This window comes from Nylanderia fulva, unplaced genomic scaffold (genome assembly GCF_048542155.1).
Source record: "Nylanderia fulva isolate GAGA-0341 unplaced genomic scaffold, ASM4854215v1 Scaffold3, whole genome shotgun sequence".
Lineage (NCBI taxonomy): Eukaryota > Metazoa > Arthropoda > Insecta > Hymenoptera > Formicidae > Nylanderia > Nylanderia fulva.
Window position 1 is genome coordinate 2031889 of NW_028190368.1, and position 22333 is coordinate 2054221.

The following is a 22333-nucleotide window of genomic DNA, read 5'->3' on the forward strand; positions in this document are numbered from 1 at the left end:
TATTTCTTCATGGTAACTTGATATCTCGGAATTTGGTTGAATCTTTTTTTAATAATATAAATTACAAGATGCAAGAAAAAATACTTATTTTGTTTCGCACAAAAATATAGCGAAATTAGCGCAAATAATTAAATTTTATAAACTGTACAATAAGACAAAGAAAAAAGAAATAAATAAATGAAGGATTGAGTCTGTAAAGAATTTTAAGAAACTTAAAATTATAAATAATTTTCTTCACTAATTGCTATTATTCGACTGACGGTATATGAAGCGAAAAATTTCAAATTGTTTGGTGCTGCCATCTTCCGATGATAACTATTCGCAGCGCCGCAGCATTGTGCGCCTCGTCGCGTTGCTATAGCAACGGCGGGTTATTTACTTATCAATCCGAATTCGAATCGCGATTTTGTAATCGCGTTGACAAACAATTGCGGCCGGTTAAATACGTATTTCCCCTGATTTCGGTAAATCGCGTAACAGTGAACGACGATGAATCAGACACGCGAAAGGAAGTCGGACGACGGCGCGAATCCGGAATCGGAAGGGCGTCCGAAAACTGAATGCGAGATCGAACAATTGGTGAATAGCAACGCGCGGAATGACGGTAAAGTGCTATCGGAAATTAGATGTACCGAGGAGATCTTGCGGCAAGTGCAACGCGAGTTGTGCCTGATCAAATTATGCTGGTCGGATATCCCGATAACGAAGGATCCTTATGCGCAATCACTTCCGGATACTTACCGGTGCGTCAACGATAAAGAGAGGTTGCTGTTGTGGTACGCGGAAAACTTTCGTCGCCAGATTCACGCCAAGGACGCGAATCGTCGACCGCTCTTGCTGGCATGTGAAAATGAATGTGGTGTACAAGTAAGCCAAATTTTATTCAAAGAAATTACATGGATCTTTAAGTGAGAGAGGAGATATTATAGAGAAAGTGTGATGGGTTGTTTCAATAATATAAATTATAATAAATAATAAATAACAATTAATTTAGAAAATATACTTTTATTATTTGAAAACTTTTTATCTTGATTCAACAATAAAATCTATTTTTTTTGTCCCCGAATAAAAACAGTGATTTGATAAATCACGTAATATTAATTAAAGAGAAATGCAACATATTGAGAATTAACGTCTTGCAAAAGTTGTGAACGTCATTTTCGATGTATGCAACCGAAAATTTCAGTTTCGTTACATTAACTGCATTTTCTTGCAATTCACACACACACACACACACACGTATACCTATGAATTTGCGTATTCTATGAATATATAAATGAATATATTTATTCTACGTTATATAAGATTAGTCAATTGCACATGCATATTATTGTTTTGTAAAATAATTTAAATTGCACAGTTAAAAAATAGCCGAATTACAATAATAACAATTATTGTTGAAAAAAATTAAAACAGTAAAGAAAAGTTTGAATGTTACTAAATATGCAAACGATAAACTTTAACAAAAATTACATGCAAGAATTTTCGACTTTTATTTTTCATTTCTATACCGTTTTTATTTCAATTTATAAGTTACAAGAAAATCAATTTTACACAGAAACATATTTTTAATAATAAATGTTTTATAAGTATTTTATAATTGAATATATTTTATAATTGTGAATAATAATCATGTAAAATCACATCAAACAAAAAACTTTTCTAAATATTAAATATAAGTGTTTCAATTGTGTGAGAACAGTAATTATATGTATAAAATCATAATAGACAGGAAAAAAGAATGCAAAATAAGACAATTAATAAAACTACTAAATAATACCTCTCTCTATTATATGTATAAATATATAACTTCAAGAAAATGAAATTAATGTACGAAATTAAAATTTATGCATTCACATAAAATGGTGTTTACTTTTACAAAATCGACGTTAATCTTTTATACCTATATTTTACTAACCAAAATCCTTATTATTCAAATTATCTCTATCAATTAATAAGTAATGACATAAAAATTAAAAATTAATAAAAAATTGCAAGCAAAATAGTGTCTAATAAGTAGCAATTACATTACCTGGAGAAATCCATCACCGTTTGTGGCAGACGATGCGTATACAGAGATTCGAAGTTCAGTCCATCGACAATTGGAGCAAAACGTGGATGGAATAACTATAGATAAAGACGCTAATACACATGTATACCCTTTCATTCTCAAATTTAAGGATCGTGGCGCTATGTAAAAGTAAAGTATGTGTGTTTCGCGCGATAAAAAAACAATATAATGAACAAATAGGTAAACTGACCTCGTGGAGTATTTAAAAGCATTTACAGAACGAAGCAATCACGATTAAGTAAATTCAACAGTCCGATCGTGCTAGAGAAGATGATCGCGATTAATAATTTGTAACGAACATAACCAGCGAGAAGTCGAACGAGCGAGCGCGAAGTGACGACCTTCAATAAACACGAGCAAAACAAAACATGAGTTTCGCGAATAATATACACATCGATTGCAAGACCGGGCGTGTAAACAGCGCGTGTCAACTTCAATGTCGAATTAGTTCAAATAAAATTAATAGATAATTAACACAGCATTCGCTAGGTTTGACTAGTAAAAGAGATCGCGTATACGTCAGAATTATATTTTTGTTTGAATAATTAAATAAATAAAAGTCCTCTCTCGTTTCAAAATATATGTATATATATTATAGTATTGTATATGTATATATAGAAAAGAAAGGAGATAGCAAAAAATTGAAGTTAAAAAGTCAACATAAGATACAAATAATAAAATCTGCATTTATTTATGATATTAATTTAAAACGTAGCTAAGCGCGTTACGTACGTTCATACACATACACACACAGACAGATAGGGAACAAAACGGACGACAGTACTTCGACGAACATTATCATTAGTTTTATCGTTTGCAATAGATTGTGTATTTAGAAGTTAAATAAGGATCACTTTGCGTGTAAAGAAACAAGTTGTCTTATTATCAAACACTTGCGTTTTGGTTCGAATTCCCTTTCATCCTATTTTTCCTTGCTTTTATCATTTTAATACCCAATTTTATTTTATTGCCAGTCATGCTTTATCAATGGCATTTATCAATATTTTTTTACAGTTTTTATACTATCAATGGTGCTAAAAAAGAAAGTATATAATAAAGAAAAAGAATTAAACTGACATTTAATTCCTTAAAACCCGATACTTTTATTTCTTAGTAATTAAATCTCAATAATTAAAACATATATGACACAAAATCAAAACATATAATTCATTTAAATAATTTCTTAATAAAAAGCCAACTATATTTGCGTTGTTTGTTGATATGTTAAATTAGTCAATTATATCAAAATTTTAATTACATCGAAAATTTTTGAAATTTAATTTTTTTTTCTACGATAGGAAATGCGTTTGAGCACACGCTCGACACCCTTGAAAGAGGGTGACGGGGTTACTGTGTGTATGCATATGTATTTATATATATATATATATATATATATTTATTTATTTATTTACATGAAAAGTTGTTTAATTTTCTAAGAATATTATTTAATCTATAATCGCGAAATACATATATTTTATAAAGTTTAAAAATTAATTAAAAAGATCAATTACAAAATAAAGTGATAAAGGATATAGGATAAATCAAATAAAGGATATTTAAAAAAATTATATTCAAAACAATTTTTGATTTTTTATCATTTTTTATTTTTTTTTTGTTTTTAGTTTCTATACGCATGCAAAATACAAAAAGTAAATGAAATGAGATGACAATATCAATCACAATAATTTTTCAATGACAATCAATATTATAATTTTTTTTCGAATAACACTATGTCTAAAAATGAGCAACGCTATAAAATTAAAATGTTGTTATGATTTGTTAGAACTTTTGTCCCTCTATTAATCATATTATATTGTTTTTACTAAAGATTTTAGTTAAGTTTTTACTAAAGATTTTACTAAAATTTTTACTAAAGATTTTACTAAAAATTATATGAGCGCTATACATAAAAAAATATTAAATGTCTTAATTAATTAAATAGAGATAATATATACATACATAGAACCTGGATAAAGATGAATACGAATACATTTTTTAGAGATATACAAGTTATATCATTGCGAAAGAATTTTTTAATTGTTTTTGTAAATATCTTTTAACCTTTTTAAAAATATTTGTTTTTCAAAATGCTTTTTCTTAACTTTTTCAAAATGTTTTTCTAATTATTTAGTACACACCAAAAATTTTATTTTAATTATTCGAGTACCATGTATTATATTTTTTTTCTTTACACGTTACGTTTCTTAACATGTTTTCATTCTCAAAAAGTTATAATATTGATCGTCATTAAAAAATTTATAATTTTGTCATCTAATCTTACAACTACTAACTTACTAATTTACTTCTAAAAAAAAAAATAAAAAAGAAAATTTTTTTTTTTGATAAAAATTACTACGAACTAATTAAAATTATAAAATTATAAAAATAATTTTAATTATAATTATAAAAATGATTAAAAATAATTATGAAAGAAAAAATAATTATTGTAAAAAAGAGTAATCGAAGAACCGATTAAGTCAAACGATCACAATTTTTGAAAAATGATCGCGCTATATGGTACTCAACAAATTAAAAGTTTTGGTATGTATAAGCAATAATATTAAAAAAGAGTAATAATAAAAGTAGATTAAGTCGAAAGATCACATTTTTCCTGTTTTTGACAAATATGAAAAATCGCGTAAACGTACTATTTCTTAAGTTTAACAAAATCTTTTTGGGAGTTCTACCCGTTCTAATCTAATAATCCTAATCTAGTTTTTCTAATCTAGTATTTTACGATTATAAAGAAACGATGTTTTGGAGTTCTTTTCCCGTTTCTAATCTAGTATTTCAAGTCAATTAATTTTTTTTTAATTTGATTGTGCTACGTGGCACTCAATAAACTAAAAGTTTTGGTGTACTAGATAATTAAAAAAAATATACATTTTGAAAAATATTTTTAAAAACATTTTTAAAAAGATAAAAGAATTTTTACAAAAATATTTACGCAAGATAAAAATAATATAAAGTTTTTTAAATATTGGAAAGCTATAGCGCATCACATAATGAAAATTTTTGTCATGTATCAGAAGCTTTTTTATATCTGCAATAATTAATAGTTACATCATTAATTATTACAATTTTTATCATTATATCGTGTTATCATTCACTTTTAAATGATAAAAAATTTATTCTACCATAATTTACTTATACTCAAAATATTTTTATAATTATTTGCCTACACTATTCGCATAAGCCAGTCTTATTTATATTTTTGTATAAGTAATCACAGCGCTTCTCCTTTTGGTTCTTGTAATTTCTTACGAGTCTAAATTGTTTAAAAATTATATCGCTAAGTAACTTAAAACTAACTAACTTAAAAATAATTAACTTAAAGTAACTAATTTTAAAAGTATGTGTGTGTGTGTGTGCGCGCGCGCGCGTGTGTGGGTTGATGTATTTTTTAGAGATCTTAACTCAATAGATAAAATATTAATCATAATAGTTAGATGTTACGGATGTAACATCTTGTGAGAGTTGTGAGAACAAGAAAAAAATAAAAATTAAATTATAATAAGTTGTTTCTTTTTCGTGTAAAGTAATTTCATAATATTAAATATTGTATGTAGAGTACAATATTTACTAATAAGATTAATATAGAAATCATATCACACGATATAAGAATTATAATACTAATTTTAAACAAATTCTAAAAATATTCTAAGTTTTTTTAAATTTGTACAGAAATTTACATCTACTGGTATCAGACGAAGTACACTGCCATATCCAGAGTTATATACATGGAATACATGTGTACAGTTTATTAGTAATTACATCACATACCAGCCACTGGATAATATGCTTATGGTAAGTAGGAAAGCAAGATAACACATTACAAAATCCTTAATAGGAATATACTTAAAAGTAACTTAAAAGTAATTTAAAAGTACCTTAAAAGTAACTAACTTAAAAATAACTATCTTAAAAGTAACTATGAAATTAACGAAAAACTAACATAAAACTGACGGAAAACTAATTAAAAAGAGGTAGAAATATTTAGGAATATTCGCGATTCAGTCTGTAACTTCGGTAACTTGCAAAATGTGACTTTTTATAATATTCTATTGTATTGTGTGGTCAGTTATATGTACAAATTTTATATACTTTTATATCGGGTGTCCGGTGACTCGCGTTTTACACGTTAATGGGAGATTCCTGAGGCGATTTGGAGACGATTTTTCCTCAGCGAAAATGATGAGAAAGGTCATCATTTTTTTCATGTTCCCAATTTTTGAAATCATGTATCTCTATGTAACTAAGCCTTAAATTAAAATTCTATTATAGTAAACTTTACCTGAAATCAACTAAAAAAATGTAGTTTTGTTAATAATTTATTTTTACACGGCTTGGTTTACAAAAAAGCTTTTATTATCAATCATTTATAACTCAAAAACTATTGGTGCCTGGACATTTTCGCTGAGAAAAAATCGTCTCCAAATCGTCTCAGAAATCTCTTATTAACATGTTAAATGCGAGTCACCGGACACTATCCGTATATATATACATGTTTTTTTTACATCTATACACGCATAGATGCACGCACCTACATTATATACATGGAATTTTTCATGACAAACAATATATAAATCTATGCGTGTAATTTTATTAATATTTATATACATACATACTAGCGGATCCTGGGGGGGGGGGGGGGGGTTAAACCCCCTTGCAAATTAAAAAAAAATGTTTCGTTGATTCTGGAGTAAAAGCTAAACAGAACAAAAAATATTAATAAAATGATTTTGCAGAAACCTTCCTCCTCTATTATCGATATCAGGATCCGCTAGTGTACATACCCCATATATACATATACACCTAAATATAATTGTAGATTAATGTACAAGTTATACACATTATAGTGACAGAAAATTTTTACTAAATTATTAAATTTTTTATAATTATTTTTTCATTTTCTAATTTTTATCAACTAACTAATTGAATTCTGTTGAGAGACAGAATTTGCTCGCCTGTTCCACTCCGTAATTGTTTCGACTAATTTTTGTACTATTTCAATCTGTCTAATGGATATATTATTCATCTGAGTGCAATGTTCCTTTAACCACCGGACCAATTGTGATCCGTGATCGATAGCTTCGTGTATATCTGCAGGTGGAGACATCACGTTCGAACTGCTGTTCGCGATCGCATTATTATTTTGAATATTATTATTATTATTGTTTAATGTATTTGTTTGTACGGACTGTCCATTCATGATTTCCATGCTGTTTGGATGATCGTGCATCCACTGCAATGTAAGTTCTGCATTACGAAGGACTATATTTCTCAATATTTGACTCTGAAAACTATTTTCGATTGTACTATTTAAATTTTCTGATTGTTGTTGTACTGCTAGATGGTGTAGATTCTGTACTAGGTGTTGTTGTTGTTCTTGTTGTTTCTGTTGTTCTATCTGTTGTTTCTTTTGTTGTCGATGATATAAATGTGTTGCAATGTCATTAATATGGGGAGTTTTGCGCTGTTGCGGCGGTCTGCTTGGTCCGGCCACGTGAGTACCGTTCATTCTCGATGGTGATATTAATGTTGATGTTGATGTTGATGTTGATGTTGATGTTGATGTTGATGGCTTCGATACCAAGGAAGCTTCTCTTTCCACAACTGTTAAGTTAGGGCTTTGGGTTTTTATTGAATTTGCCGTAGTTGTGCATGTCGATGTAGATGTGCGATGCCTTATTCTCTTTCCATTAACGTTTCTTTGAACATTGTTGATCGTATTAGGTATCGTACCTATCATTGACGTACTGGGGAGAGAGTTGATATTGTTCGGATATCCCGCAGAAAAGTTATTAAAACTTAGCAAATTCTTGTTTGTTAATTCTGCCAGATAATTATATAAATGCGAGTTCATAAAATTGAAAGCGGGAGATAATAACGGGAATGAAACCGAAGGTGTTGCATTCGAGGTGGATGCTATATCGTTTTCTATCGCTCTCCTTTTTGGTGGGGGTGTAAATCTGTTAGGTTCTTCAGTCTTAACTTCTCTTCCTGATGTTGACGGTAGAGGTAAAGGTAAAGGTAAAGGTAGAGGTAGAGGTAAGGTCGACGGTCCGGGAAGATTGGTTGGAGATCGCGATGCCGATGAGCTTGGCGAGTCTGCCCCGCTATCCGAGGTTACAGTATTCGGGGATAATCTGTCAAAGCTGCCATTCGCTTTCATGTTCTTAATCTGGTTCAAGAGTTTGGGCTCCATCTTGCACCAGCCGCGTAGGGTCGACTCAGGAATGCCGATATCGCGGGCCACCGACGCCTTCGACTCGCCTTCGCGAACTCTTTTAATAGCAGCAAGTTTTTCTTGCAGAGTCGAGGTCCTCGTGCCGCGTTTTCCTCGCTGCTGCATATCGGAATTGATTTTACCTTGCACAATTCCATGTCGGGACGATCGACGATTTATCGGCGGCGATCGACGAATTGGCGGCGATCGACGATTTGGCGGCGATCGACGATTTGGCGGCGTGCGTCGTGCTGGGGTGAGATCGACGGCAGAAATTAATTCTAAATTCTGATCCATATTGGCCATCTGATCCATATTGGCCATCTGATCCATACTGATCGGTTTCGCGACAACGTTAATATCGATGACACTCTTATATATCGCACCTCCTCCTCTTTCTCTCGCCTCTGCTTCTATCTTATAACGATGCAACGATACGTCTTGGCGTACAAGAGAACGATCCGTACGCCACGCTGTCAGTGCGGCGTGTGGCGCCGATTCGTATCTCGCGCAGTAGTAAATAATGTGTAAACGTGTTACGCTACAGCCGGTCGGGGGAGTAGTAGTACTCGGTCCTCCTCCGTGGTGGAATAGCACATGCGCTCACAGAGAGTAATAAAGAACTTTTTTATGAATGAAACAACTCGGTCGGTCGGTCGGGCGGGTGGGTGACTACAACCACCTCCTCCTCCTCTTCTCTCTCTCTCTCTGACTCTTTCTTTTCCCTCTCCTCCGCGCGCTTATGCCGCTGCCCTCCGTTATAGCAAGGCTACCGCTGCCGTTGCCGCTGCTGCTGCTGCTGCTGCTGCTGCTGCTGATTCCTCTGCCGCTCTTCCGCTCACCTCTGCTCTCCTCTCTCAACCTGACGGCGCTAGCATGAGTAAAACGGTGCGCGTTGGTTTGCCCCAGCGTTCCTCTCGTTCCTCAGTTACTGCGATCAGCCAATCCGCACTGCGCGCGGGAAACGTTGTTATTGCAGTGCCACGAGGAATAGTAGTATAACTCGGGGTTACGGTCCGAGACGTCGGAGTATGCGAGCATGCGAGAGTTTCGTTCAAGTGGAGACGGTGATGGAGATACACACGTTCCACACTGAAAGATCGCGCACTGTTTCGAAAATTGAACTTCTAGACGATCGTGATTTTAACTAGAGTATCGCTCTTTGCTCCCTAATTCGCGGAAATACAAGTGTGTATACAGAATTGCTTACTTTTGTATGTGTCCTTGTCCTTCGACCTCTTGTTGTTCTCCGAATTTCAGATATGTGTGAGTACTCGCGACGATGATCATCGACTGCTTCCTTGCTTGCTTCCTTCCTTCGATCGTAGTAGCGGGATGTAGAAAGCGGGATCAAGCGCGACCACCAACGAAAGAACTGATTTCTTTTCTTCCAATAGTCACTGATAAATCACGAAACGATCTCGCGGGTCCTCGTACGTTTAGATCTCACGACTGTACCGAAACGATTTCAACTCGAGTTCAAAATTGCCGATATATCTGTACGTCGTATTTGTACGTTGCACAAACAAATACTCCAAATACAAATAAGAGCACTATGCACTGTCTCGAATCTAATTCGATCCTAATGCACTACTATCCGACTAGATGCTAAACTGATCGCTCAATCGTTTAGAAATGTGCCGGTTTACGCGACGTATCCGAATATTTATAACTCCAACTGAAGTTCTCGACTGCTCCCGGGAACTGTCCGCTCGCGACTGAAGGTTCCTTCCGCTACTAAATACGAGACCGAACTAACAGTAACTCCGTTCGCTGTGTAGGGTACTGCCAGAAGATTCTCCCCTCCGAACCTTCTCTCGCTGCGCATCGCGAACCGCGCGAACACTCCCCCACTCCCACTCTCTGCTCTCTGCTCCGCGTTACTTGCCCCGCTCTCACTAGCGCCGTGCACGAGGGGCCTTCTGACTATCTACCCATCCTCCTCCCCATTCCTGAAGGTTAGTACTAATCTCAACGAAGTGACCGACCTTTTTTTTGTCATCTGCCTGTTATGTTATTTTGTATCAATAGTACAACCCCCACGACTATGGTGAACAATGAAACGCGAACTGATACCTAATACCTTAACTGCTTGCTTATTGGTCCCGTTAAAAAAATTTTCTACCCAATCTGCAAATGAGAATTTGGGAAAAGGATCTCGCAAAACTACGCCCCACTTGTACCTATCCCCTACCTCTCCGCCGCGCCGACTCGGTGCAAATCTGTTCATTTTTAGTTTTTTAGAACCTCCACCCACAAATCTGCAAAGGAACAAAGCTTGGAAACGTGGAAAATATAAGGAGGCATATTTGTAAATTGGAAAAATATTTCTTATTGATATTTGTCAAAAATTATGTATTTAACACTAAAATTATCACATCGAGTGTCATCTCTGACCGTCGCGATAAATGTTTAAACGTGTTTATAGATAAATATGTAAATCAATCGTTTTAAACAAATTATTTGTTGTAGATTTAAAAAGTATAACCAGTATTCTTTAGGAAATTGTAACTCTTCCTTCCCCCCTCTCTCTTTAATAAAACTTAACTTCCGCGCTTATTAAAGGAGAAATGATAGAGAAATATTCTTTACTTGCTATTGATTCTTTGTTCGTATTCGCACGCGAAAAGATTAATTTGGCTAAACCATTCCACTAAATTACTATTTTGTTAAATGAACAAATACTAGTATTTAAGTCAAAATATAGATGTACGTTTTGTTAGATTTAATAGATTATATTTTAATTTAAATATATTTCTATACGTTCAATTAACAAAATAATATTTAGTCGAACGATTTAGTCAAGTTAACAAATTTTTTTCAGTTTATCGAGTCGTATTATATTAGAATGCAATTAATTTGGAATAAACGTCACGTCAATAATTTCGAAGATTTTCACACGCGAGTCATAAATATAAAATCGTATACCTATATATGTAAAAAAAAAAAGAAATACACCGTATGTAAAGAGTATCTTACGCAAAAAGGACCAAGAGGAGAATGCGTGGACGAGACTTTACGTTTGAGATAAGAAAATTGCCCGTAATATTTACAATATTTACCGAGGGTTGTCGGTCCTTTGTGTGAAATATAGAAGGGAGAAGGAGCGAGAGAGAAAGTAGGAGTAGAGAATGCGGCAAAACCCTTAAATCCCTTCCTCGCGCCACTTCCTCTCCTCTGCCGACAAGCACCCCGAGGGTGAGAGTCGGATTTACGAGCGCGCGGCCTAAAATCCCTTATACGCGTATTCGACGCGAAGTTACAACGAGCGCGGAAAGGATGCTCGCTCTCGCGATAATTCGCGAGTAAATTTACCGCGAGTGTACATATACGTGTGTATATATATATATATATATTCGTACAATGTATGTGTGTACCCATCGGTGCGTGCATACCTGGACGCACCGATTCCGCAGGTTTCGTCTGTGAAACACGCGCAAGGACCGGCCGCATTTCATCACGTATACTGTCTCGTTTTTCGTCACGCGGAGAAAGAGAGAGAGAGAGAGAGAGAGGCGTCCTACTCTCGATAATTATCGCTGATTGCACACATTTCGGCTTTCCAGACCACTTCCACTTGGCTAGGATCGTAAATGGAAATGTATCGCGACGATGACGAGGACGACCACGCGCCTTCTTTTAGACGTCCTTGAAATGTTTCTTTATTATTGTTGTAAGACAGTGTTTATTATTACGTACGATATACATACTTTCTTATCTCTAATATCTCAAAGTATATATGTTTGTATATTAAATATACTTAAATATATATAATTAAAATAAAAAAATATATATAATCTATATTAGAAAAAATATACATATAGATATACAAAATAAAAAGATACGTAATATACCTAAATAAATGTATATGGAAGCAAAGAAAAAAAAAAAAGACAATTAAACGCAAATGTTCGAGAAAACGTGAAACGTTAGGGATGATCTCGGATGAGCGACTGCTCCGAAATCGGATGCGAACTTTATCGCGTCGGAGGGGCACGCGATTTTACGAGCGGAAGAAATAATTTTCTTTCAGAAGCGATCGCGTTCACGAATCACGCGCGTTATTCGTATCGCGGCCTGGCGCGTACATAATCGCGGAGAGCAGCTGACCCCAGCGCGAATTATTACGCGCGCACGCCGGCGGACGTGGTGTTATGGCGTTGCTAAGAGCGCGGCGACAACAAAAAAATATGATTTCGCGGATAAGAATAAGAGGCGGTTGCTCCGATCTACGTTTCACGAATATCGCGCTCCGGCGCGTCGCGCGAGAGGAAGCCTGTTACAAGAGAGAGAGAGAGAGAGAGAACGGACGACGGACGGAAAGGGGGGACGAGGGGGAGAGCGACAAGGCGACGACGACGCCGAGAGGAAAATCGATCGATGGCGTCCCGTGTGTTGTTAGAACGCGACGCGAAGGCGCGCGACGCCTTCCTCGTCGCGGGTTCACGCGGGCAAAACACGGACGGACTCTCGCGAGTCGATAAAACCTGTACAATTAATTTTCACCTGCCTCCTCCGAAGCGGGGCCGAACGGTGTCGTCGAGTCCGTCCGCGCGCGCGTCTCGTCCGGTCCTCCCGGCCTTTCGCGGAAAAGGATAATACGTATACGTGTGTGTGTGTGTATATATACACGCGCGCGCGCGCGCGCGGACAAGTATGTATGTGCACGAGCGCGTGAAATTATGTGTATGCGTGCGCATGTGTGTACAGCGTGCGCACGAGCGTGATACACACATGTATGACGCACACACACACACACGTGCGCGGGCTATTTGCGCGACATGTGTGTCGCCGAGCCGCGTCGCGTCGCGGCTCGAGTTAACGGTCGCTCGCTATCGTTCCTTCAAGGCGGCGGTATGCCGTATGATAATATCGATAAACGCGATTCTCTCTCGCCCCGCGACTCGCCGTCGCCGATACTTCAAACTCGTTCGGCGTTCCAACTATTTACCGAATCGTCCTAACGACCGTTTGGTCATCGCGTTTAGCGACACCAACCCGTCGGATACATGTTGTTTAACGACCTTTATAGTCATTAGTCGTACAATGTTTGCGATTTAAATTAATAATAATCGCCGAAGCGATTATTTCCCTGTACATTCGCATCGTTTGTCAAATTTTTTTGCCAATTTTCGCTCGTTAACAGCCGGTAGAAGGTAATAAGGAAAAGTCGCTCGCTTTTCCGTATTTAGGAATCCGAATTGAAATTTTCCTCCCATTTTTTCAGCTTTACTTTTTCTCGTTTTTAGATTCCAGGTGATTTCGATAGATTTCATTTATGTACAAACTGAACTTTTTTTATATTTTGTATTTCTAACTAAACTTTATACAAATATTTTCACACTTTGAAAACTTGAAAGAAAAATTTTCGGCGAAACTATAGATTATAACGAACGAATAATTTGGATTGCTTAAAGTATCAAAGCAAATGTCAGGAAAGATTCGTGTATTTTCCCATCTCCTTTTACAATTTATAATTTGAAACCTAATATGAAATTGCGAATCTCGATGACGTAAACTCATTAAAGACCAATAAAACGTGTACAAATAATTCCTGATACAGATAGATGTGCGATAACGAGATACTTAAATTATTGCCGCTTATCGTCCGCGTAATCTGTAGCTTCCACAAACGTCACGTTTAACTCTGTAAACTCACAGCCTCCTGTGCGAAAACAGTGCAACGAATGAGGAAGAAAGAGAGGAAGAAAGATTAAATAAGAGATATAAAATAGAAGAGATGGAGATATAAACGCCGGAGAAGGAGCGAGAGAGAGAGAGAAGACAGTTAAGTTCATTCATAAAAAAGAAAATTATTACGAGCGGAGCGGAGGAGTGCGACTCCCGCAAAGTGAATGATACCTCCTGCTACTCTTACTTCTCTCTGCCTCTCCTCTCTTCCCCTTCGACTTCTGAACGGCGATTATCCCCACCGTCGTGCCCTGCGCCGTCCTTGCAACCGTGAAAGATCTCTCGCGATAAACCTCGATCCTTCTCCTTCTACGAATCATATCGCTCTCTCTTCGTCGCTCTTTCGTTGTGTGTGTGTACACCGATAGGAAATCCCAGATGAAACTTGCACCTCTACATCTCTGTTGTTCCGCAACTTCTTCGAATAACATTGGGATTAATACTTGGTGTAGAAGAGCACCGACTGCCACGTAACTTGGAAAGAGTCATAGACGATGTATCGGATAAGACTCGATGTATCGGTGGGAGAGAGAGAGAAACCTGTATGTCGGAGAGAAGTGGCTAGCCATTCCCGACCCGTTGACCCCTAAAGTTTGCAAAGCGAGAATTCACATTTCGTGAATGGAGTGACTCATGAATGTATATCCCAGTGTCTCTCACCTTACACAGGCTTTCGACCGTACGTTTGTCGCATACATTCAAATGCATGCAACTTGTCGTATTGTATGTATGAACTAATATGAGGTTCGATTAATGGATTACATATCTAATGCATTGGTATTATACACGCGTAACTCGGATATGTAGACCATTATTTTTAGGAAATTGATTTCAAAAGTTGAAGAATGAATAATACCTTCTCCTAACGAAACATACAGGAAATTGTGGTAATCGTGATACAATATGGTATTGGAAGAATATGTTAGAACTAATATGAGATTCGATTAATGGATTACATTTCTAATATATTGGTATTACACGCACATCGATATTACAACTCGGATATGTAGACCATTATTTTTAGGAAATTGATTTCAAAAGTTGAAAAATGAATAATATCTTCTCCTAACGAAACATCGTGATGCAATATGGTATTGGAAGAATATGTTATACGAGTTTCTCCGATTAATATTTACCATCGCGCAACGAGAAATATTAATATATACGTAAATTTTGAAAGAAAAAATTCGCTCTGTGCGCATCTATATAAACGAGAACATTTGATTGAAACGAAGAATATAAAGAATTTGATATATTTTGCGAGCAACTTGGAGATTACTCCAAGTATCGTGTTATTTAAGAAAATATATTTTCTTCCTCACGAACCATGCGCGAGATAGTCGCTGTTGAGATATGTAAATTGACAGAGTTAATTTTCGCGGAAACAAATAGTTGGCGTTGCGAGCAAAATTGTGTTATACATACTTTCGACTTGTTTTCGTCGAAGAAATCATCCCCTTTTCTTATCGCGCCGATTTATCTCGCGAATACCTTCTCTCGCACGCACGTACGCACAAGCTAACCTAACCGGAGGAAGCAAAATATTTACTCGCGAAATCCAGAAGGTATCGCGGTATATACAATATCGGGCGACACATCGAAGGACAATTACGTTCCATCGAATAAAAGTTGTCCGTTAATCGTTAGGCCCGGCCGATCAAAGGGTTAAAGTCGCGTTGCATCGCAAAGCGAGGAGAAGAGGTTTTCATTATTTTTTGCCAGAGTCGATCCAGCCCGATGATGCCACGCGCGATCGATCCCAACGTCGCGGGGTTGCTCTCCTCGACGAAGAGAGAGAGAGAGAGAGAGAGAGTATCGGCCTATCGGTGCCTCGCCCTCGCTGTCATTCGCGTCCTAATCGAGGCAGCGGTAGGCCCTCTCCGACGCGATATATCTCACCCTTCTCGATATTACCCAGCCATCAGGCAACCCGTCCGTCCTTAATCGAGCTGGAACCCTTCGGGTGCGCGATTGTCGAAATTTCCAGCCGATAAAAAGAGAGAAAATCGATACCGTCGTGTAGTATAGGTAGCTCCCGCGTAATCGCGGGAAGAAATCCCGACGCGCTGTACGTGTACCATATATACAGCCTCTCTGATCTATCTCGCGAAAGACGAAGGTGGAAGACGAAGAAGGGGAGCGTTGACGAAGAAAATCGAGAGCACGTAAAGAGAAAGCGCGGCGGCCGCGTATATATACCAGCGAAGCCCGTGTCACAAGGGTGGCATATCTGTGTGTGGCGGTGGATAGCTAAGAGAAAGAGAGAGAGAGAGAGAGCGAGCAGGTATATCGAGTAGAGAGAAGCAGTAGAGGGTCTCCGTGGAAATTTACCGGAGCGCGAGTTACGGCAACTTGCCTGTGGCTCGTTGGAGAGAACCTCGCTCTCGGTTCGCTCGCCTCCTTCGCATCCCCCCATATATATATATATATATATATATATATATATATATATATATATACATAGCCGCGCGGCTTTCGCATCCGCGGCTAAGAGCAAAGGGGCGCCAAGGGTTCGGGTCCGTCGTCGGGTGGCGGCGGGAGGCATCGTAGGGTAGGTAAGAGGGATGGAGAAACGAGTGGAGGAGGAGCGGTAGTCACAGCCTGGAGGGTCGCGGACGACGGCAAAGGGGAACCGCGGGAACGAGGACGGGGAAGAAGGGTCGACTCGGGGTAGGGAGGTAGAGCGGGAGGGCGCAACGGTATACGCGTCGAGGATCGGTCGAGGGAACGCCGAAGGGGGTTGCGCAGGGGGGTTGCGACGAGCGAGTCGCGGACCACGTCGAAGTAGGTCGTCTCTGTCTCGCTCTCGCTCTCGCTTCCCCGTGTTTTCTTCGTCCCTGTTTCCATCCCGGTCGTCTCTCTCTCTCTCTCTCTCTCTCCTTCCGTCCCTGTTATATTACGCGTCCTCTCGCTCCTACCCGCACATTCTCTCCAGCGTGCGCGCGGTGTATTCCGCGGTAAACGGCCAAGCCTGGTCGACGGACCCTCGCATGGCCTGCAGCTGTCTCCTAACCCCTCGCACCTCCCCCCGATGCCCCTTATCCACCAGGCTTTCCTGTCTGCCGTCTCCCTCCCTCTCCCGCTTTCTACGCCGCGAGTTCTCTCTTCGCGTCGAGCGCGGTATAGACCGCGTGTTCTTCGCCACCCTACACACCCCACGGAGGAGAGCAAGAACGCGAAGCGAGACGGAGAGGGACCTATGTACTAGATATCAGGGCCGAGAGCGAAGATATAGGGGAGAGAGGACCGACGCGAAAGAGCGAGACGATCCACCCTATGGGTGTCGTATACCGCGCGCGAGGCTCGACTACGTTCTCTCTGTCTCTCGGTCAGCTGACACATTTCGACGAAATTCTAACAAGGAGAAATCTACCTGCTTTTGGGTGTGGAAGGACGAAATATTTCGAAAAGCCATTTTTTCCACGATTTTCTCAAAATGCTCAAGTTTCCCGGTTGCTTAAATATCTCACGGTCAGCTGACACATTTCGGACTAAGACGAAATATTTCGAAGAGCCATTTTTTCCACGATTTTCTCAATACTGCTCAAGTTCCCCGGTTGCTTAAATATCTCACGTTCGAAGCAGCTTCGAAAGGTAGGATCTTTAAACCCTTAGTCCCGACTCATGGGTCGTTTGCGACCCAAACGAAAAGTGCTATAATTTTTGAAAACGGGTACGGAACGCGCCAGTCCTCTTCAGATCGTCACTTTACAACAAATTTATTCATTAAAATCATTTTTACAAGCGATTTTAGTCATTTTTACACGCAATTTTAGTACCCAAATTTTCGCCATTTTGGGATTCAAAAATTAAGCATTTTTTTTTTAATACAATTTTTTTGTATGTTTATTTTGTTGTAAAAGCTCCATGAATTTCTTCAGATTTTTTAAAGCGTTGTTACTGATCCAAATAACGCAAAGACGCAAACGACTCATGAGTCGGGAATAAAGGTGCCGAAAAAAACCGTCGAGACTAAGGGTTAAGTTAAAATTTCGACTGATTTTTAGTGATATAAACTGGATTGGAAAATAAATTAAAATGAAGATAAAATAAATATTCTACTCGTAATAAAAATTAAATACGTTATTTATTCGATGTATTGGAAAATTGCGCTTTCGTTTACGAGAAATTTGTTGTAAAACGATTGGTATTTGCTTTCTACAGCTAACAATAAGTAAGATAGTAATCGATTCACGTGTAACGTAACAAATTAAAAAATCTATGATCAGTTATTCACAATCTTAAAAAAGGAGTCGATAAAGACCGGTCCTTTTGTCTAATTGTAAGTAGAATCTCTGTCGCCTATCGGCGCGTAACCGGTTAGTTTTTGCATCCCAGATGTTGATAGTTTCCAAATTGCAACTTACAAGTGCTAGTGCTACCACTAGTAGGAAAAAGGTAAAATGCACACAAAGCAAATCCAAAACGGCCGTCGAACGAGATTTTAAGAAGTTTCTAAATATAATTTATTCTAACCACCTGACTAGTACACTCAGCAGGATTCAAAGTCCGCAAACGCTTCTGAACCTTTTCTCAGGAAAATTCGCATTAGGATTCAAATTTTGACGCGGGTCAATTGTCACGGTCGCGATAGAAATTGTAGCTTCATTTTTCACAGTGACAAGAATAACTTTAGAGCATTCTGTATGTACATAACATCAAGATTGCAAGAACATTATTTATTTAATTTTTTTAATTATTTGTGTGCAAATTATGTGTGAAACTTATATATGATTCCAAGTGCTTGAATCAATTTAAATAAATAAATAATAAATGAGACAAGTTTTTCTTAAATCGGATAAAAATATTACTTTTAATTTTTAAATTTCCCGATTCAGCGACTTTCGGATCTATATTTTTCTCTCGCATTAATTTCCTTAGAGGGAAAGAGGAGATGTATGGAATTAAATCTCTTGTAGAGATTGTTCCAATTTTAAATCTTGGCCAAGTAAAATTTGGCGCTTTGTACACAGGTATTTAATTCTAACGGAAAAGATTTTAGTTTCTTCGGGATAACGCACTGTCATCCGCGATTTGGCTCTTACTGCCTGTCTTACACTTTAAATTTATATTTAAATTTCCTTTTTATGTAAAAAAAAAAAAAAAAAGAAATTGTCATGTGGACTTAAAAATTAAATATCTCGCGTATAAATAGATAAAGAATTTCAATTTGTTATACCAAGGGAAAACATCCAAGAGATGAATAAATTGACTATCGCGTATCGTAATGCATAGTTTTAGAAAAAAATGTAATCTTTTTTAAATTTACGCTTGTTATTAGCAACTAACTTCTCGGCATCGACAGAGATGTGCGAAAGATAATTTACATCGAATAAAGATGCACGCGGACGCAAACAAAAAGCTAGGTTTGAATTTCCGACGGTCGCGCGGCGATCGATTACGCGGATGTCAATTAAATCGCTCTGCTCAATTAGGTAACGGTGTTATTATCAAATTAATCGGTACGTGGCTTTTGTTTGCCGCCCTCAATCGGAGATCTCGCGTTACTTAATGGCTCCCGTTTCATCCCTTATGATAAAGCCATTACGGAGGCTCGGAGCGTTAGTATTGTACGAGGGTGTATATACGTGCATTTCTATGTGGTGTGTTCGATGTCATATATCAGAAAGCCAAGCCGCAGTATAGAAGCAGGTCGATCCTATCTTTCTGCTCGGGGAGAGGCAACATTGCAACAAGTGTACGATGAGAGCGAGAGAGAGACAGCTGGCCACATTGAGATTCGGTCTGTTCGGTCTCAATTCCATTCATCGTTGAAACAGTTCCGAAGCAGATGCTTTAACGATCGGCACTCAGCCCAAAACACAAATTATCAAGTTAGTGCTCTCCGTTCTCGCTTCGGAGGCTCGTGCCTCCTCTCCTTCTCCTGTGTGTCACGCGCACAGTCGCAAAGTAATTTTAATTAGATCGCACGAAAGCGCCAGTAATAACGACTATTATCTCCGACTACGGTGAGTTTCGCTTTCGTTGCACCACCAACGTCGGTTTACCGTTTTTATTGCGACGAGTGACTGTTATAGATAGCGAAAAGTACGTCGAAACTCCCTCCCTATCTTTCTCTTTCTCTCTTTCCCTCTCTTTCTCTGTGTGCGCATGTATTTATGTTCGCGTAAGCTGCCCTTGACCCACAATACTACTCCCGGCGCTCTTTACGGGTTATTGCATCGGTAAATAAAAGCAAAACGCATACTCGGAGAAATAACGTAGCGATTATAAAATTGTAATTACGTATTATATAGCGGTTAAATAATTCTTCCCCTCCGATCGATATTTATACTCGAGATTTTTATGGATCGTTTCATTCACGGGCTGTTTATCGTTTTTGCGAAAGTTATCTCGAGATCGAGAGACCGCATTTCTACAAACGCCGTTATATATATATATATATAACGTTTTATATATATATATATACAATATATATATATATATATCGTGGTATTCTATCGCCGTGGAAGTATGTATGGGTTCTCGGCAAAGTGCGGGAAAGAGAGAGAAAGACATTCTCTGTATACGTATACACACATAAAGTAACGCAACAAGTTTCCTTTTTATGCGGTGACCTACAGGTTATTCAAAAGGAAACTTAAACTGAGAGGGACAGTATTATTACTGCGGGAGAGGTCACGAGGGGGATGGGAGAGAGAAACTACTTATTGGTCTTTTCTCTCCGTTCCTCCTCGCTCTCTCTCTCTTTCTCGCGCGCGAAAACGGGGGAAAGGGAAATTTCACGGCGAGGGGGAGGGAGAGAGGGATCGATTTTAATGCTCCGGGAGAATTAAAGAGAGCCGAGTTCTCTCATCGATCCAAGAGCCGAAAGCGCGGCCCTTTAGCGTAATCGGCCGACGCTCCCGTAAAATACTACCGTGCCGATTTTTCTTTTTCTCTCTTTCTCTTTTTTTTTTCCTTGCCAAGTAGCGATCGTTTCACACGACGACAAAAATGTCCTCCCTCCCTCTCCCCCGACAGAGTATGATATTTAACGAAGTAACGTGGCGTCAAAGGGAACCGTACGAGCTTGGAAAAAAGGTATCGCGCGCGATTGGTCGTATCAAAGGCCCTGAAAAAATTACGCTCCACTTTTTCTTTTTTAAATTTATTTTATTCTTTATGTATATATATATATATAATATTATATAAATTATATTTATTTATTCTCTCATTCGAAATATTCTGGAAAATGAAATGCCAACTTGGACATTTCTTGTTGAATGATCTTGAACAGATGTTAAACCAATATATATTTCCTCTAAAAAAGTATTTTTTCTATTGTCCATTTTGACGAAGAGAGTGCTGCGAACAGTGACGTTGGGAAATCATGATGTTCCTTAGAGATCGTTAATCTTTTAACATTTAGACCATACATAAAAATCGGCAACTCAAAGAACGGCAATATACCTAATCCCTTTTCGTCTTTCTTAGCGTTTTGAAATCAGAAAAATTGGCGCGTCCAGTATAAATTCCGGTCATGAGCTAGACTCAGGTAGAATTGTGCATAGGAAGAACTGTACCAAAATTCCTGACGCGTGACGCGCACAGGGAAACTGTCGTCTTTCTTGTATTTATCTCAAGATGTCGAGTCGAGCGCTAAAATTGAACTTTTCTATGTTTTCCAGATTAAAAATCTCAATTTTCCATGATCATTTTTTAACGAATATCTATGTCCACGAAGACATTAAGTCCACAACTCGAAAATTAATAGAAATCTAGTTTTCGGTGAAATACAGATAAAATAAATTATAATACTCTAGAATGGAAGAAAACATTGTTTTATTGGTAAGGAATGTTAATTCTCAGACGATAAATGTCCTTTTTTTAACCATTTAACAAAAATTCCAAAAGTCACAAAATTTCATGACTCTTCCATGGCCTTTCTACAAGTTTGAAAATTCTCTGACATTTTCAGAGGGTTTTCAGGTTAGCTTCCATGCTAGACATCTTCCGATTTTTCTACGGATTATAAATCCTTCTTCTCTATATTTTCATATAAAAGGTTCTATAAAGAAAAGTTAAAGAAAGAAAACAATGACAGGTTTTGAGTTTCGCCGATTATAAAAAAATTCATTATTAATCATTATGCATTTTTCATTATTCAGCCACATCTGAGCATAAAAAATTGAGTTTTCCGTAGAATTTAATTTGTTTTCGTAATATTATTTTTTCTATACATTATCTATTTGTCAATTCAATATTATCAATATTTAAATAAAAATTTTACACAATAAAAAAAGTTATTCATTCTTTTCAATTATTCGCTGTAGACCTCTCTAATTCTTTAAATAGTCAAAAGTTCGACAATGAGAATAATCATACTCTTTTCTTGAGAA

At 37.5% G+C, this 22333-nt stretch overlaps 3 protein-coding genes across 5 annotated transcripts in view; 1 reads left to right on the plus strand and 2 right to left on the minus strand.

Annotated features, from left to right (window-relative positions):
* LOC114927856 (uncharacterized) overlaps positions 1-22333 on the minus strand; it is a 120486-nt gene that overhangs the window by 2375 nt on the left and 95778 nt on the right. The gene's annotated exons all lie outside the window — the stretch shown is intronic.
* LOC114930224 (dynein regulatory complex subunit 7) lies at positions 325-5933 on the plus strand. Its single transcript, XM_029301997.2, has 3 exons — positions 325-867; positions 5756-5878; positions 5922-5933. Exons 1-3 carry the CDS (start codon positions 490-492, stop codon positions 5931-5933), a joined length of 513 nt encoding a protein of 170 aa, XP_029157830.2. The 5' UTR covers positions 325-489.
* dan (protein distal antenna) lies at positions 5131-12115 on the minus strand. 2 transcript variants are annotated; one of them, XM_029298904.2, is made up of 2 exons: positions 9511-12115; positions 5131-9251 (listed from the first exon to the last, which is right to left on the minus strand). In XM_029298904.2, exon 2 carries the CDS (start codon positions 8631-8633, stop codon positions 6999-7001), a length of 1635 nt encoding a protein of 544 aa, XP_029154737.2. In that variant the 5' UTR covers positions 8634-9251; positions 9511-12115; the 3' UTR covers positions 5131-6998. The 2 variants fall into 2 exon arrangements, with proteins under 2 accessions (XP_029154737.2, XP_029154733.2); XM_029298900.2 differs by having other exon boundaries at positions 5131-9392.